Source organism: Mixophyes fleayi, chromosome 12 (genome assembly GCF_038048845.1).
Source record: "Mixophyes fleayi isolate aMixFle1 chromosome 12, aMixFle1.hap1, whole genome shotgun sequence".
Taxonomy (NCBI): domain Eukaryota; kingdom Metazoa; phylum Chordata; class Amphibia; order Anura; family Limnodynastidae; genus Mixophyes; species Mixophyes fleayi.
In genome coordinates, this window is record NC_134413.1 from 34,947,316 (window position 1) to 34,966,762 (window position 19,447).

At 40.0% G+C, this 19,447-nt stretch overlaps 1 protein-coding gene across 2 annotated transcripts in view; it reads left to right on the top strand.

The window, feature by feature from the left end:
- PLEKHD1 (pleckstrin homology and coiled-coil domain containing D1) overlaps positions 1–15,457 on the top strand; it is a 30,768-nt gene extending 15,311 nt beyond the window's left edge. The window contains exons 10-15 of one of the 2 annotated variants that reach the window (XM_075193320.1): positions 2,054–2,226; positions 4,404–4,536; positions 5,433–5,577; positions 6,628–6,771; positions 10,637–10,658; positions 13,880–14,015. In XM_075193320.1, coding sequence (XP_075049421.1) covers positions 2,054–2,226; positions 4,404–4,536; positions 5,433–5,577; positions 6,628–6,771; positions 10,637–10,658; positions 13,880–13,916 — 654 coding nt within the window. In that variant the 3' untranslated portion in view covers positions 13,917–14,015. Of the gene's footprint in view, positions 1–2,053; positions 2,227–4,403; positions 4,537–5,432; positions 5,578–6,627; positions 6,772–10,636; positions 10,659–13,879 lie in introns of both variants that reach the window. The other variant, XM_075193319.1, reaches the window with a different exon arrangement.
- The last annotated feature ends 3,990 nt before the right edge of the window (positions 15,458–19,447 follow it).

A 19,447-nucleotide genomic window follows, 5' to 3' on the forward strand; every position in this document is an offset into this window, starting at 1 on the left:
AATATTTTTACGAATGTTTGAATATAAATTAAGGCAATACATATGCAACAAAAACGTATAAATAAAAAATGCTACAGATATAAATATTAGTGAGACATGGTAGAAATTTTCTAATTTATAATTACTTTAAATGAGTTAAATAAATAGTTGTACTACATCATTATTAAATATTCACATTTGGAGGAGATTCCTTAATACATATGTAATGAGTCATCGTGCCTGACCATGCATGTCTACTCTGTATGGGCCGACCGTAGTCAGTACATCAGAGACAGTACATCTATATAGCAAATGTGGTGCTGCACATGTGCTGGTCCAACACATTCGAAGACCAAATGCAGCAGAGGAATTCTCGTATGGCTGACCACTCCCCCCGTCTCACTTCACAACTGTTAAATATAAGGATATCAGAAGTCACAGAGAAGTTACTGTCAGTGAGGAGTAAGGTGACCATATAGAATGAAATATTTGGGGATTGTTGATGTCACTGTTACATGATGCTTAGTGAAAGTGTTCCATTTTGAAGGGTAGAAGGTAAAACCCATCTGGATATGAGTATTACCTCATGCACATGAATTGTTTTGTATACAACTGAAACACATGCACTAGAAGTAATAATGTTTTATTTAGTGTAAAATAGAAATAGTAGTCACCTTGGAGTTCAGTGGCCTGTATAAAACATTTGACCTTAGACCTTCTGCTTTTATATAATCACAGAACTATTTGGAGGCTTCTAATAACCCTATTTGACTAGGGTCTAAGCACCTAATTGTATTCAATGTTAAACTCATCCATGCTTATTAACAAATCAGATCACTGGAATCTTAACAGCAGCAGTAGATACGTGTCCTGAGCATGTGGGAGACAATGACACTGTCCACTTGTGTGATTGTTAATGAGAACAGGGCTGCATGCATCAGCGGCAGTGTCATAATGTGAAAAAATGAAGGGAGGCAAGTGGGAAGCCACAGACTGAGAGTTATATAGTGGAAGGATCAGGGCTCCTAACAGCATAGAGTAGGTGAGACTCCTGTCATACTGAAACAGGAAGATTGTGTTGTCAAACACATCCCTGGATGATGCAAAATTAATACACCCAACCTATATATAGTGTAGAATGTGTGTATGTATTCAGAAACCCAAACTATAGTGGGTTCTGAGTTCTTCCTACCAGAAACCTGCACAGAGAGTGATGTCCACCGAGTTCTGTGTGATGTATGCAGCCTTTGACCTCACAAGTACAGCACCACCTGCCGGCAAGGTTACCCAATAACGTGTAGCATTGTACTTTGTATATTTACAAGTTTGAATACTAATAGGCTATACATCTCAATGTAGATGTTTGAAACTTACTTATATAATTGTTTATTCTTGTAGCAATTTTTCCGATTCTCTATACCACAAGCTAATGTATGCATCAGAAATGTGTTAACAATGTCACTCTATGCAGAAAGTATAGAGAGGCTGCTTCAAATTTCTGCATGTACAGCCTACAGCACAAAACTTACTAGGAAAGACTAAAAGATCCTTATGTGTATTGTTTGGAGCAGATAGGGAAATGGGGGGGGGGGGGCATATTAGAAACGTTCAAATATATCAAGGGTTTTGACAAGGTACAGGAGGGAAACCTTCTTCAAAGGAAGAGAAGTACTAGAACACAGGGACATGCACTGAAACTGGAGGGAAGTAGGTTCAGAGGAAATTTGATGAACAATTGCTTCACAGAAAGGGTAGTAGATAAGTGGAATAGCCTCCCATCAGAGGTGGTATAGACTAATACAGTAGAGCAATTTAAACATGCTTGGGATAGACATAAGGATATCCTTACAAGGAATAAAGGATCAAATAGGGTTTGAGGTGACTATAGGTTAAAAAATAATCAGCATAGATGGGCCAAGTGGTTCTTATCTGCTGTCAAATTCTTTGTTTCTATGTTTACAGTATGTACATATGTTTTACATTAATATATAGTTGCTCTATCTGTAAGTGTGTATATATGAAATTTCATGTGTTATTTACTGCAACATGCAAGTGAATCACTTATACATTGCAGGAGCTGTCTGTAGAGAAGCAGAGGACTATAGCCATATTGGAAGCCAGTCAGAATCACCCCCAGGCAGCAGACAATTACAGCGAACATCCCAGGCAGGGTCTCCACGGCAACCTGCAGCAGATCGAGAGCAAGATGCAGAAGTTACTAGAGGAGAAGCTTCAGGCTGAGAGCAGGTGGGGCAGTCCAGCTTTTGTATAAGGCACATTGATGCACAAAATTCATGTTATATGGTTCCACACTACCTGACACTAACAAAGAAGTGCAGAATATCAATATGATACTGTTCCTGACAGTGTAGCAGTGTGAGCACATAACAGGTCATTTTGTATTTTAGAAGGTGAACCCATTAAAAAATCACATACTGTTCATGACATAATTTTGCGGGGGTACTAGTCTCCCCCCCCCCCCCTTCCCTATCCTAAACCTTCCCACATCACATTCTTACACTTCCCACTATACCTCTTCATGTACTTCTTTACCAAAGCCAGTCATATGCTCAGAGCCTTGATATATAGTGTATTGTTCTATTCTATAGAGTTCAGTCTCCCTTTGTGTGTCTTTTGCTCACCTTGTGGCTTGTTTATTTGCTTGTAAATTTGCTATCATTGTAGATACTGTCAATTGCAATTGTGTTCGTTGGGGGTATGGTTGATTAGAAACAATGGTTAACATTTGTAGACCAGGTTACATGCCTTGTAAGATAAAAACGCTAATACAATGCACAAAAGGCCTAAAGCTAGGTACACACCAAAGGTTTTTCAGCCAGTTATCAGGCCAAACACCCGATAGACGACCGTTTGGCCCAATATGGCATTAGTCTCTATACTTGCACGATGAACGACAGTCGTTCCAAAGTACCTTCATCGTTCTGTTTAAAAATCTTGTTCCAACCGCCTTCCAATCCTGCAGTGTGTATGCACCCAACCGACTGTCTGCCCAGAGAGAGAGCGAGCAGGAACCTGTCACCGTGTCTGTGTTGTTAAATGTAGAAAGTGCTGTAGGTTTATCAATTTGTCCTTTTGTTCTGAGACTGAATATTTCATTTCGGAGTCACAGAAGCTAACAAAATTTATAATGACATTGTTGAAAAGTCAAAAGTTTATTTTGAGTGTTATAATCAGTGTGACAGGAATGATTGACTACACTTCTCTTGGACCAGATGAAGAGCACAGATCAGAAGGTAAATCATGTATGGTGTGTACACATGAATCGTCAGACTGATTGGAAATTCAGTCGTAGGTAAAATCGTTGTAGGTAACACGTTGGTCAGGACAATTCTGTAGTGTGTACCCAGCCTAAGGCAGCTGTAAGACATGTTCATGCAATGTGAGCAGGAGGTGAATTCTGTAGGGACTGATGGCTAAGGCTGACATCACACTCAATGTTGCACAATATTTGCACCCCAAATGAGCCTAATGCCCGTTAATAATCCAAAACTGATTGTTGTCAGATATGTTGGTAAATGTTGTTGGAAGATAACTGCTATTGACCCGTGTGCGGTCATCTTCCATCCAAGCAAACAGGTTCTGTGTCATATGGTTGCATCTTGTTCAATTTTGCCACCTATGAATGGCCAAAGTGGAGGAGAGTAACAAATTCTCTGTGGTCAACTTAATGCTGTTTGACTAACAGCACTGCAAGGCATGTAAAATCCCCAAATCCCCCCTTCTCCCCTGTGAGGCTATGGGGGGAACCCAATAGACCTGTGTCTTTTTTCAACCTTTCTAACTATGTAGTAGGTCTGTGTTTTATCTTCAGAGAACAAGAGGCCTGAAACATGGTTAAATGGCCACACTTGCATTCAAGCTTCCACTCAAAGTGTGGAAGCCAACTGTACAACTTAAGAGCCAGACCTGTCACTGTAGCATAGTACCTAAAGGGCAGTGGTTTCATCTGACAATGGGCATAGGTTTTCTAAAAGAAGCGTGGTTGTACAGATAAATGCCACTTACCTACACCAAATTTCAACCACCTCTGAGGAAGTATAAAAATCAAGTCAAGTTATGTGGGGGGAAAAGAAACAGCTTCAGCCTCCCACTAAGCAGCAATGCTCCCTTAAATGAGCATCCTTGAAACTCATTTAAATATCTCACCCTGCTATACAGAGCCTTGATTTTGCATTTGAGTCCAATACGAGGCTGGCCCCCCTTGTGTCATGTGCCTTACCATACAGGAAGCAATACCACAAAAATAAGCACATGTTCGACCTACTGTGAGCAGGGGCTCTGAGGAATAACCAGAAGGGAACAGTATTCTGGATTAGAATAGAAGCCCATACAGCAAAACTTGTTGTGTTGATAGAGTGAATTTAAATTACCTGTATAATATGTCTAATATCCTGTCTCCCCAGGATGAAGGAAAATGAGGAGAGATTTAGAGTGCTGGAGGAGGAGCGGGCATTCTATGTTTCTGAATCTCAGGCCCTGCAGAACTCTCTAACTGAGCTAACTGCTGAGAAGGAACAAACAGAGCGGGAACTGAAGGTAGAAAACTTTTGGGCTACTAACATAAGTTGAATAAATCCCAAGATACAAAACATTGGTAACTTTCTAACTTCTTATCTGTTCATGGCTTCCTCTACTTATATAGAACTTTCTACACATTGAAAATAATATATAAGCTATAATATCTTCATGTTAAACACTGAAAATTACCAAAAACTGTCAGTGTTCCATTTGAGATGAGTAATCTGGAAATGAAAGACTTAATTCTTACACTGATGAGGAAGTCCACTCTGAACAGTTGCATTGAAAATCGGCTATTCAGTGCACCACTGTACAATGTATTTTGCATGAGGCATAAATCACATTAATGGGTTTATGTTCTTCATTGTAAAAAATATGTAACTTGCAACTACAACACTGATAATGTTTTCTGGAGACATGGTAAATTAAATATGCGTCTACTAGTATATATTATTAAGAATGTTTATAGATATGAGCTAGGTTTATGGTTAGGACGTGAGCTTGTATTAGAAGTTATGCTAATGTAAGGATTAAGACTATTGGGTTGAGACATATATTTTTTTCTAATTTGACCAAAATTGTTATGGCTGTTTTAAAGAGAAGATTCCCTTCAGCCTCTTTGTGTTCTTCCTAGGACACGAGTAGTCTGAGATAGAAGCTTATTTAATTCCTATTTTAGCTTCATTTCTGGAAAGTCTTTTATTAGAGAGGGACTTTCTCAAATCTTCTGCCTGGAGGACTCATAAAGTAGGTTGTATCACAGGATTGTGGCATCCAAACAAACCAACCCAATTAGGTGCTGCAAATCCCACAACAGAACTGCTGAAGACAGAAAGTTGTACTGTATGGAAATTAGTAATCTTTGTGTATAGAACCATTTCACTGTTTCGCAAATATCTCTGTTGCTTTAACAGTTGCAGTTGAAGGTGCAGTTGGATTTGGAGAGGAGGCTCCATGAAGCAGAGGAGGCTCTGAGGAGGCTGGAGGTGGGGCTGAATTCTGCCATTCTTAACGAGGACAAAGAGGAAAAGTTGAGAGCAGACGTCAGTCATCTGAAGAGTAAGTATAATAAAGAAAAAAAAAATTGCCCCATAATTTAATTAAAAATTAATTTTGCCCCTTGATCAATAAACAATGATTGCCCCAATAATTTAAATTTCAATGGTGCTTACTCTTATTGTCTGAATGTCAAAATAGCTCAAACAGCACGCAGTTTGAGCAATCTCGCCACTCCCAACCAGCTCTTTTATTTTAGTGCTTTTACAGCGGTTTTGCACACCCCAGCTTAGTAAATCCAGCAGTTTGTATGTTCATCATTGTTACAATCAGGATGGCGATTTGTAAAGTGGTGGTTTTGTAAAATGTCAAATCTGGCCATTTTAATGGCTGTTTGGGCTTTAGTAAATCCATAGGTTTTAAAAATGTTGGAAAAAATCGCTGAATCGCTGTAAATCTAACCTAAATTGTTTAGTGAGAGCTAAAGGTGTTACTAAAGGTTACTTTTCCATCCCTTTTCCATATAAGATGTAATTCAAAACATCATCCTTTTATAAGGACATTCATATATGGAGAGTGGCCAACCCAACATACACTTATCAAAATATTATGGGTGAACAGACAAAACATTCAACTTGGAGATTTATTTAGTTTTTTTATATCATTCACTTACAAAATTATTATTGATCTTTCCCTAATTCAAAGTTTCAAGAAAGATTAAAGATGTTGTTTTGAGCATTTATCATCATCATTTATTTATATAGTGCCATTAATTCTGCAACGCTGTACAGAGAATATTTGCCATACACATCATTCCCTGCCCCATTGGAGCTTACAGTCTAAAATCCCTAACATACACACAGAATAGAGTTAATTCTGTCAGCAGATAATTAACCTACCAGGATGGTTTTGCAGTGTGGGAGGAAACCTGAGCACCCTAGAGGAAACCCACGCAAACACGGGGAGAACATACAAGCGCACACACGTAAGGCCTTTGTCAGGAATCAAACCCATTAACATAGTCTACTGAATTTAAGAAAGTATGATAAGTAGTATGAGTGTAAGAGTTCTAGTAAATGGCCAATACCCCTTCTCTTTCTTTATTGCCTGCAGAGTTTTTTGAAGAATGTATAAGGAATGCAGAGATTGATGCAATGAAACCTGCGATTATGAAGAATTCTGTATATGTGCCAAGAGCAGCCACCAGACGCATTAAAAGTTGCCGCTTTCATCACCAGAGACCCAGCTTCTCTCGATGTGAGTCAATGGTTATTCCACCTATGTTTTTCATTCTAATGAATATAATAGGCCTGATTCATTAAGGAAAGTAAGGCAAAAAATTGAGTAAATTGTCTCCTGGACAAAACATGTTACACAAGTTAAATACTGGCTGTTTTTTCATGTAGCACACAAATTCTTGATAGCTTTATTTTTACACTGAAATTTAAAGTAGATATCGGACATGCCCTACACCAACTATAAATATGTCCCAACGTTTTAAATTTCCCTCCCCCCTCCAATGCAACATGGTTTGGCCAGAGTACAAAGTTACTCCTTGTTTTTGCTGTCTTTTCCTTAATTAATCAGGCCCAATGTGTCTAGTGTGAATATTCAATAGTGATCTTAAACCACTTGTGTAACTACATTTCCCATCATGCTGTAAATATAATGGGGGAGCTGGAGAGCTACAGGTTTCCTAAGCCTGACCTTTAGGAAATATCTGATCAGTAGACATTAAAGGTAATATTTAATCGCATAATATCTGAATGTGCAGCACTTTATTTTTTCTTTAACAAAAATGCTCCTATTTCACTACCTTGCAGAGACATAGGTGCACATAAATGTTGATGCTTTGTGGGTTGTGGGCCTAGATGGGAAATCTCCTGCTGGGAAAAGTTAAAAAGTTACTTCAAAGTTCTACCTACTATCAATTCTGCTTTATTGTATTACTGTACTTACTCCACATTTAGTGAGGAGGCCCCTATACACCCAGCACCTTCCATCACAAAGCCATTTTGATATGTTGAATCATGCATTTGCGTAAAAATAGGCACATGACTTCAACAGTCTTTTATAGCTGTTTTGGAAACTACTCTTGTTGTGCCTCATTTAGAGTTTGATGCATTGTGGCCTGAACGTAAGCAAAAAAATTGGGTTGCAAAAAATGCATACTTCTGTGTGTATGTCGTGCGATACTCAGCTCAGTACCCTATTAAGAAAATTTTAAAGGAAATTAATGCAGGTAACCCAATGATCCAACCCAAGATAGCCCTCTATGTAACCGGCCCTTCTCTCCCAACCCCTAGTCGCACATAGTATTTCTGCAACAAGCTTATGGCAGGTGTACAAATGTGTACTTACACCCTTGCAACTTGACAATGTAAGTAGTAAAGGCAAAAGTCGCATTATCCTATTCATAATCAATATAATGTAATGAAGTATCATATACACAAGAGAGAATAGTGTCTTGACATTGTTATTACTAAATGCAAGCAACATTTTCCATATAAAATGTAATGAAATACAAAAAAAACCATATACTGCTATACAAAGCAAAAAGGGAATCTTCCTACCTCCAAATGGAAATGATAAATAAGTAAACTGAATCGACGGCAGCGGCTCGTCATAACATGTACATACTCTTACTGTACTCAACTTATATTTGCCCATTCCCGGTCCTCCTCCCCAGACATAAGGGACGGCGAGTCTAAAATAGGCACAGTAGTAAGTTAAAATAGTACATTTAAATAAAGAGACTCACATCTGTAATAACATATCAATATCAGCATGCATTTTAATGTATGACAAACAAGTGTTACAAGCTATACTAAACAAATCTGACAATAATGCAGGAACAAGTTGGGGGGAGCAGGTTAAGGCTTGAAGTACTGCCTGTTGCCCATCACTGACCTAGCAGCAGTTATAGGGCCAAACACAGATATGCCTACATCTATTATTATCCTATTTTCTTCACGGCCAGATCATGAACCACACAAGGCTTTCCCTGTTGAAAATCTTGTGGGACTTCTAATGGCGGCCATGAGACACAGGAATTGGGTTCCCCACTGCAGTCATGGCTTGCACAGTGGACAAGTTACTCTGAGACAACTTAATCTGATCCTGCCTGGTGCACACTCTGATTTACTAGCTAGTTGTGATGATGTAGCATAAGCCTGGAATCAATCAGTGTGGTTCCTGACAATGTGACACCACTGTGACAGCTGATCACAATGATCACTAGAAGTTGGATATAAATAATAAAGGTTTTGTAAAAGAAGCCAGCCCTCTCCTTCACATTCAAACCATTTAAATAGATCATTAATATCAGTGGTGTATCAAGGAGGGGAGCGAGATCGGGGCAATCGCCCCCCCCCCTTCTCATCCCTAGCAGCACAAACATTCCTTCTAAATTGGCAAGACCCCGATCAAAGGGAGAGGGGGCAAACCTACTTTGGTCAGTTTGTGGATGATGCAGCATCGCCTGAGGATGCTGTATCATCATTGCCTCAGGATGCTGCTTCATATCCTCAGCTTCTACCTCTGCGACTATATTGCACTTTATTATTCTGTTTACCCTGCAGTACCTGTGCTGCAGGGTGCTGCTATCGTGCCTTTCTCTTCTCACTATCAGGGGTAATTGGCTTCACTAAGCTAATCAGTCACACCTGATTGTCTCTTATTTATGCCTGCTTCTCCCAGTTACCTCTGCTGGTCATTGTTGTGCTCACTTGTTTCTCCTGTTCTCTGGGACCGCTACAAGCTGCTGCCGTCATCTCTGTATCTGATTTCTCTCCATTCTGCCAGTCCAACTGCACCAGTTGTATTCTGTGTTACCAGTTCTCAGCATTACCCAGAAATCCTTGTTTATTGTCTGCAATACTTGGTTCGTATCATTTTCTACATTCTCTGGTTCATACCTGTTCAAATAAATATTATATGTTTTCATCATTTCCCGGGCTTCATAGCTGTTATTTACAGCCTCTAGCATTGATGTGTAACATCATGGTTCTTATCCTAACCTTTTCCTGTGTGGGTCCTCTACGTATATGTGTTCCTCTTCTTGTAGTTAGGTTCTTCAAACGAACCGAGATCTTCCATGTTCAGCACCGACAAGAGTGGTCGTTGTGCCAGATTTGGAATGCAGGTGGACCACACCACACAGAACATCCTGTATTATGGTGGCGTGCAGGGGCATGTAGTGTCAAGATAGGTGTATGCTCTCACAACCAACGCGTTTTATCCACTTAAACCAGTTGAAATCTGCTCTCCTTTCTTGAGGCCTTCTTACTATAGAATCTTATGTCCATAAGCACCACACTCATAGTATGAGAACCCAAGGATGCCGCTCCCATCTCCTTCCTGCCATGATAAGAAGCGTCTGGGGAGCACGCCACTTCCGCACCACTACGAGAGGTGGTGTGTGCCTGCAAACATGACTTGTACCGACCCTGCATACAAGAGAGCTAAACTTCACATATTACCCATATATCTCTGGTAAATCTATCTCTGAGAAGTGAATACTATCCCAGAACTGAACTTTCTCTTATTGCATGTACATACTTTCACCATTAAAGTATTAGGTACACCATACTTCTGGGGGAGACATCCTGTAGTAACATATGTCCATAGTATTATAAGTTTATGGCTTTTAGGAGATCTGTTGGGATTTAGTGGAGTAGAAACTTAATCATCCAATATATACTGTTACCTCTCTCTCTCTCTCTCTCTCTCTCTCTCTCTCTCTCTCTCTCTCTCTCTCTCTCTCTGTCTCTCTGTCTCTCTGTCTCTCTGTCTCTCTGTCTCTCTGTCTCTCTGTCTCTCTGTCTCTCTGTCTCTCTCTCTCTCTGTCTCTCTCTCTCTCTGTCTCTCTCTCTCTCTGTCTCTCTCTCTCTCTGTCTCTCTCTCTCTCTGTCTCTCTCTCTCTCTGTCTCTCTCTCTCTCTGTCTCTCTCTCTCTCTGTCTCTCTCTCTCTCTGTCTCTCTCTCTCTCTGTCTCTCTCTCTCTCTGTCTCTCTCTCTCTCTGTCTCTCTCTCTCTCTGTCTCTCTGTCTCTCTGTCTCTCTGTCTCTCTCTCTCTCTCTCTCTCTCTCTCTCTCTCTCTCTCTCTCTCTCTCATTTGACAGCTGCAGGCAGTGATTCTGACAGGTGGGAAATTACTTTATTGTAACCCTTTCCATGCCAGGGTTTTACTCTGCATTCCCATTCACTCCATTACCATCCTTCAATTTTAGAGAGACTCTCTCTTCAATATTGTGCATATGTGGATATGTGACATTGAATATGAATGCTTTCATACAACATTCATTGACCTACATAACATGCCACCTATATGCTACAGAAATGTAACCTGCCTTCTCCTTTTACTGTGTTAACTTTTGCTTCCTAATCTTAATGCCATGTATGCAAATTAGAGGAACAGATTCAGCAGGCATTCTATAAGTGTAAAAAATACCTTTGTAGCTTAGATGAATGAAAAACTAATGTACTGTACTTTAAAATGATGTGGTCAAGACAATGACTAGAGGCACAATCTGTATGAAATTAATTATTATTATTATTATTATTATTATTTATATCTGCCCAAGAGATAGTGTGCTTTAAAGGGCTCCATTATAGACAGACAAGTCTATATCAATGTAAAAGTATACACCATCTGCAGGCTGAACTTCACCTCCCTGCAGGAATGAAAGGTTTTTAAAACTTCATTCTCCAAACTTCCAGTTGGCCTTTGATATGTTTCCGTCTCTTTTTATGCTTTAGGCCCAACCTATTTTATTTGTGTCTAGTAAACACCTACTGTATGTCATTTTTTGTTGCAGCAATTGAAAATGGGCAATCTAAGAAATAAACGTCACTGGGGCATCTGAGCAATGCTCAGTTCCCCAGCACCACTTACTGATAAACTTTGTAAAGAAAAAAAAAAGCAATTTTTCCATTGCTGCTCCACGGCTAACGCCACCTTGAACTGGCATAAGGAATTGGACAACAGGTATGGTATTGTACCATCTCTGTCCTTGAATATTAGGCTGCCCCATGCTTTGCCATGCAGGCTTTGGTAAATAAGAAGAAGCCCTAAATCCTGCACAAGCTCCTGTGTTCATAGTGTTTAGGGCTTATCTCCTTTTGATAAATATTCTCCTAAATGAGTGAGATAATGTCACTCATTCAGTGTTTTAGGCCCCCCTTGAAATGCTGGGACACTAGGAGACTGCCTTAGGCTGCCTAACGGTAGTGCTAGCCCTGCATTAGATAGAAGCATTGTGTACAGATTTAGGTGGTATGCTTAGTCATTTTGTGTCCAGCAAGGAAATGACTGGCATATATTGTGTCTAAGTAGTATTAAAGCTTTCAAACTCACACATCATGGCCAGTCTGGTAGTGGGAAGTTCGATAGCTACAGCCAGAGACGGGTTTTATATATTTTTATTTTTTTGGACAAGCACTATAGACCTTTTTTCATGTTGCCATGTGAAGCATGGTCCTATTTTCCATACATACAGCTAGCGATTTATATTGAGAAAACAAAAGCAAACGCTCATAGGCATTTATGACCATTTTTTAGTTAGAATCTCATGCAAGTTAATGGACAGGTGTTCCAGGAGTGTCTTCGGAAAGTATCTGAATTGTCAATATGCTTTAAGTTTTCTCCAAAGAAAACCGCTTGTCTGGATGTAGCCAAAATGTCATTACAAGATATACTCAATGTTTTAATTCATAGTTGAAATGGGGGTTTGGAGTAAGCTGCGCTTCCTAAATGGGGCAAGTTTGCTGTCAATAATGGGTACCGATGGGTTTAGAGAGGGAGGGCGATAGGGTTAGATAAGGAGGTTTAGATTAGATGTGGATAGGTGCCCTGACACGCTCTTAGTAATATATTAAGACAGAATACATCCACATTACTGAATACAGTTACAAAAGATTTTGCCAAATTCAAAATGGGATTGGAACACTAATTTGCATAATGCATAAGCAGGAAGCAGCCTAAATGATAGGAATGTGTCTTTATTATGGCTCTTGGAAATCTCCACAAATGGTGATGCAGAGCGTTTGCATGGGGACTCTTCCCAAACTGATAGGTGTATCTGCTAGGTGGATACAGGTGCATTTCAATATAATTAAATGTGCTGTATGTTCTCATATTCTGTAGATAGAAAATAAGATTGAACAAGTAAACATGCAGAGAAAAGCTGTGCAGAATAAATTGTGCTCATATATTTTGTCAAAATAAGTGAAAATAAACATAAAATAGTGTATTGGTCATCTAAAAGGTATAAACAAAATACTATAACCTCAGCAATTCTTCTCAACTTGTCTGCAAACATGTTGAGGAATTTGAAAAAGACAAATAAATAAATAAAGGTGATGACATTAGGAAGAGTGAGAACATGGTGAAAGTCAGTTCAATTAACTGATTTCTCATAAATAGTGATCACATCACAAAATGGCAGTCTCCATGGTCTGTATTAGGCATGTTATCACCATCAGAATTCAGTCCAGATGACCAGTGTTACCTTTTGATATGCCATTCATCAGCATTACATTCTGCAGTAGCTAAGCCTTATCAACCAGTCTTCCCAATGCTACGTCACTGTGTCACTTTCACATTGCATCGTCAGACATTCATTCTCATCACATAATGTGACTCAGTGGCTGGCTGAGCTTGGGGGCAGAGGGGCATCTGCCCCCCAGGCCGGTCCAACAGTGGGCTACCTTGTGCTGGGTCACTGGGCTATCTGCATTTTTTTTTTCCTTAAATGATAGGCAGCTGAGCCAAGTCTCATCCCTGGGCTAAAATTTGCCAGACAGCCCTTGATGTGACTCCACATTGTCTCACATTTAGTGTAACTGTGACCTCCTCACAGTGGAGACATTTTGTGGACTAAATCAATATTTATGAGAAAACAAATTATCAATTCACTAGAAACTCTAGAGCTTTGAATTTTGTGCCTCATGGATGTCACTGCATACAAGTGACTTCATAAACTGTATTTATATAAATATTAGTTCAGCAAACAAAAATCATACTTGTCTACTCTCTCCTGGAATGCCCGGGAGCCTCCAGAATTCTGAGCACTCCACCTGGACTCACAGAAGAGTAGTCCACCCTCCCGGATCCCTTTATCATGAGGAGTCTTTATGCCACGATTCACATAATCACGCTCTGCCTCTGCTACTCTAGCTCCTGCTGCTCGATGGCACAAATCGCATCACTGGAAATTGCATCATCATGCCCCTCGCACTTGATCCTTGTCCAAAAAGAAGGCAAATATACCAAAAATGTTGCCTCCAGGGTGTATAAACATAAGTTACACTTTAAGACTTGCAAGCTCTATCTTACACACTCACTTTCTCCTTCTCTCTTCCAGTGAGGCACTCACACTCCTTCTTGATATCTCCGGCTGACACCAGTGATATCCAGAACATCAAAGAAGCCGCCTTAAATGTAACTAGAGACAAACATTTCCGAGAAACCCTCTACCAGATCATCACACAGAAGGAACCCTCACAGGGACACGAGAAGTAACTACTGACTGTCTACCATAGATGCTGCAGGATCACAGCAAACAGATGACAAACATTTTCATCCCTTTTGTCACATGTTGTTGTTACATATAGTATAAGTAAAGATATACTGTACCCACATAAAGCTCATAATCTTGGCATGTTTATGTGAGTATTATATACAGTTTTTATGCCACTTCTTTGGATTTTGTTTGCTCCAGGTGTGTCAGTGAAGGTCATTTACAAACCAAGGTTCAAAGGGCAGAACCTCAATTGGTCTTTTGTGATGTCTCACTCCTACTTTTGCATGAGTGTACCCGGGGAATGTGAGGAAGCTCATGGGTCTGTAGGTCAAAGTGGGGAGCTTTGCAGGGGTGAAAAGGTTGGGGCACACAAGAGCGGCCAGTTTGCACTGAACTGATACCTGTAATACTCTCATGATTAATTTAAGCGTTAAATAAAGCTAAATTGGGCAATATTTTATAAAAAGAAAAACGATCCAAGTGGTAGTAGGTTGGATTTAATGTGACCTTTTTAGTGATTTCAGAAAGTACATTTTTCAGGCATTCAGCAATCCACAAACAGTGCAGATTTCGTTGACAGGGTTAATACAGTGAAGGGGGCTGCATCTTGGCATGTGGAATTGCTCCTTGGAAGGAACTAGACAGAAAAGGTGGTGCATTTGTGCACATAAAGAATCATTGTTGGTACACAGATTTGCAGTTTGTTTATGACTTTGTGTGTTAAAAGGATTTTATACATCACTGTTATTAGAGACAATGATGACAGATATGTGCAAATAAAGGTTTTCCCATTGCTTACTTTAAGTTTTAGAAAACTTTGTGTTAGAATATTCAAAATGCACCCACCTCCTCTTTTCCCACCTCACCTCCTTCTTCCAGAAAAGGAAAAGACGACAAGTATATCCTCTTGTTATGATAAGATCTGGACAGTTGTGAGGTATGGTATTATGTATACATCTGCATTTGCCTTAAATTAGAAATGCAGGCCAATAGACAACCATACATATACTACATAGATAGGACTCTGTCACTGGTGTGTCTATATGAGTGCAGATATATGGAGTGCACATGGGCCCATAAATCAAGGGGAACCTGTATCATTGCCCTGGCAAACAGGCAAACATAATACGAACAGTAGTGGAGAAAGGAGCCATTTCCTTTGGCTTCAGGAGCCAATCCTGCTCAGGCCAATGACAGCATCATCACAAGGGACTGGGATTGTCTCATTGTCAGAAATGGATAATGTGATCATGGATTATGGAAGCCTGAGAAGACCAAAACAGTTTGAAAAGCAAAAACAAACAACCGGAGATGATGCTGGTTTAATCCAGGATATAGCATACTGTTTAAATGTGGGGGTACTTAAGCATTACTCTTTCACACAAGCCATTTGTTCATATATTAAACATTATTGAAAGACCTGAGTATTCCTTCCTTTTTATCACTGTAAAGGATGGCCTATTACACCCCAAAGTTAAAATTTGCAGATATGAACAGTGAAGGTAAAATACATTACTTTGTGGTGCCCTAACACTCCAATGCAGCTCTGTTAAAACATAAACTATTACCTCCCACTCTACGTCAAACAGTAGAAGCCCCTCCCACATCTTTAAATAGGGGGTCTATTTATTAATCAGACCCCTCTTGCAGCAGAAAGCAATTACTTTTTTGCTGGTTATCACAAAGAAAAGAATATATTTACATTAAAATTTAACAAACTCACCTCCCTGGGACAGCGCCTGTAAAAAAGGGCTGTCCAGGCAAAGACGGCGAGAGAGGTGTAGAAGGAGAGTAATGTGAGCACCCCCAATCATTTTAATTCTGGTGATGTGTCCTACTTTAACAATCTGTTCAGTGCTATCACCCCAGCAACTAAAAGGACTCCCCAGTGAAGGATAACATATAAAGAATATATTAAAATACCTTAGTGCTTGTATTCAAAAGCAAATGATATATACACTTGCATTATATACTTCGTAAAAATAGAAATATAAACTGTCAGACTAACCAACGTAAACATATTGAATCATTAAAAATATGCTAAAGTTGGTCAATTAATTTAATACTTGGATATTGTACTTTGTTATAGCCATGGTTTTTACATACTGTACTTTTAAAATAGCAATCCTTTTAATGAGTATAAAATGTTCTCTTTGTGACATATTTAAAGTATGTATTGATATATATATATATATATATGCAATTTAATTGCATATATTATTTGCTTTTAAGTTCAATAAATTTGCTATAGTTTTATATTCTTTTTATATTTTAGGCCACATTTAGAGTTGGGTGCATTTGTGCTCTTAACGTACACAGAAAAAGACATAAAATGGACATATCCCAAGATGCACTTATGGGTATATCTTAAACTGCTCTTACATGTGTAAGTCAAGATGCATTCAATTCAAAAATAGTAGCCTTATTGCCAGGCGTACGTTAGGTATACAAGTGTGTATACTTACACCCAGTGGTTGAAGTGGAAATTTAGAAATGCTAGTATGGAACTTTGAAATGAATGGCCGGGGGTCCGCCTATGCCCCCCCAAAGATTCAGAGGTTTTGATAGAGTGAAATTAATTTTCGATGTGTTTTAAAACGATATAGTATAATATAAAATATATTAAATGATGTAAGGCTATCCACCATGTGTCCCCCTCCTCTCCTGTGTCCAATTACCTTTCCTCTGTGTCCCTCATATCTCCATAATATTATATTCAAACTTTTCATGATATCTCCTTATATCTTACCCTTATATCTTACCTTCTCCCTTATCTGCTTCTTTTCTCTATTCCTGTGTGCCCCTATCTTCATAGCATGTATCTCCCTCTCTTCCTACCTACCTGTTCTCCCCTGTGCCTCCGACCCTGCTTGTCTCACTTCTCCCTTACTACTTCATCCCAGCTATCAGTGTTCCTATTATTCCCTTTTACAAGTTAATTCACACTTTTGCCCCTTCAAAATTGCACTGTGCCCCCGCCATCTTCCCCCCCCCACTCTCTCTCTCCCCCTCCCCCCTCTCTCCCTCTCCCCCCTCTCTCTCCACCCTCTCTCTCTGTATCTCTCCCCCCTCTCTCCTCCCCCCTCTCTCTTCCCTCCCCCCACACTCTCTCTCCCCGCCCTCTCTCCCCCTCTTTCCCTGCCCTCTCTCCCCCCCTTCTCTCCCCCCTTCTCTCCCCTCTCTCTCCCCCTCCTCTCTCTCATTAATTACTCTGTCCTTTTATGACCTTCTGCGGTCTTCTCCTACTTTTCTTCTCTGCCTTATGTGTTCTTTTCTTCAGTGCTGCATCCGGTGGCTCTTCTAGATTGTCCCTGCTCCAGTCTCACTGAAGGTTGGGCGTGACGTCATCACACCCGACAGTTAGAATACAGCAGAGAGGAGCCAGGAGAGCCTTCAGATGCAGCACAAGCGGGGTAGGCAGGCGGAGCGCCTTTCAGGAATGGCGCTTCCCAGCCTTGTCTACCCTGCTTGCCGCCTGAGGAGCTGAAGAAGTGGGGCGGAGAAGTGTAGGTATGTCATATCGGCACATATCGCCCCACTTTGAGCACAACTTACAACTAATAATAGAGATACAGCTTGACAGTGCTAGCACTAAATGCTAAACTCAAATTACCCTATTTGTACACAATATAATAATTTAATGAAGTGTAATATGCACAAGACAGAATAGTGCCTTTTGATTTACCACATAAAATACAATTCAACAAAATAAAACAACCCCACATTCATTGTTTACCTCTTTAAAAAGCCAATGGGAATCTTCTTTCCTGCCAAAGTCCAATTGGAAATGACAAATAAGTAATGCGAATAAATGGCCATAACTTGATGAATGCCTAGTGACTAGTGAATAAAGCATTAGTGTCATGAATATACTTGAACTGAAGTCTACTTGCCGGTATTGATGCTGCTATATAAGAAGGCGTGGAGTCTAAGTGTGCCTCTGTTCTTTGCTAAGGACCTCCACAAGGGAGTTTGCTGCAGAACAGATGCAGGTCGCGGCCCTCCAGGTTAGCCACCAACGAAGTGGGGGTGAAGAGGCGTGGTCGTACAATCTGAAGTCAGGCTGTGTGAACAACAAGGTACCAGAGGATGAGATAAAAGCATAGTCAGGGAGTCAGAGGTCAAACCAGAAAATCTAATAAGCCCAAAGGAGAATCCAGATGCAGGGTCAGACAAATCCGAGTCAGGAGCCAGGAGTCAGGCAGAGTTCTGTTAAACGGACTGGAGTGTTGGAGCATAAGGGGACCTTGATACTCTGGCACTCTAAATGGTATATGAAGGTTTGTGATTGGTGGCAGTAGAATCGGTGGTCAGGAAACAGCTGACCACCAGGGAGAGCACGATGACCGCCTAGCAATGGAGACACGATGTAACTGCGCGTGCACTCATCGGCCATCGGGCTATGGAGGAAGGAGTGTCCCGATGCCAGGCAACGGGACGTGACAGAGCTCTGCAGGAAGATGACAGTCCCCATCAGTTAGTAGACGTGCGGGGACGGTGTCTGACAGCTAGCAGCTGGAAAGGTCAATACGCATTCAGATAATCTATTGAAAGTGTCTTGTCTCTGGATTGGACTTTATCATTGATAAAATCTAGACGAGGGACTAAAAGCATCGGAGATATTTTTTTCTCCTCATTGCTCACTTCAAGTCTGTCTCTGACAGGCCACAGTACAATGTAATAGTGGTGTGTTCCACCATCACCACGTGACCGCAAAAGGACCAGCTTGAGGGCAGAAGGAAAAGAAACAGCTGCAGGCTCCAGATTCCAGTAGACTGCTGAACGAAGAGCAGAATTAGGGAAAGAAGTCAGGTCAAGCGCACCTTGAGTCGTTAACTCTATTGCCCTAAACCGCTATTTTTATGTAAATTTGCAGCGTAGTTTATAGCCTTTTGTCCTATGTTTTAACAAATTCAAGAAAGACCTATTTACATTTTTTTTGTCTTATGCTTATAGCTCTGCATATGAATGAGACATACTATAGATTACATATAACATGTTTTATTTTTCATACAGTGTATAGATAACTCATCTCTTCACTAGATACATATAGACTAATTATTGTTCCAAATATTGTTTCACTATAGATAAGAGTAAAAATGTGCTTAAACTTGTAAATTGATTCTGTATATTTAATTTAAAGCTGCAGCATAATATTGTAGTGCTCTCAGAATATTATTTTTATATAGCTATGGATATTTGCTTAGAGTCTTCCGCTTGTCAGCACATCATGTCACCTTGAGCATGTCTATATATTATACTAGGGAAAAACAATTATCTTCACAGGCTATCGGCTGTACAGAGACATTTATATTGATGTTATTGATATGATTTTGTGGTTTATTTAATTGTACTAGTACACTTTTCTGGGTCACTGCTATGGACAGGCTCACACCATCAACTTTATTT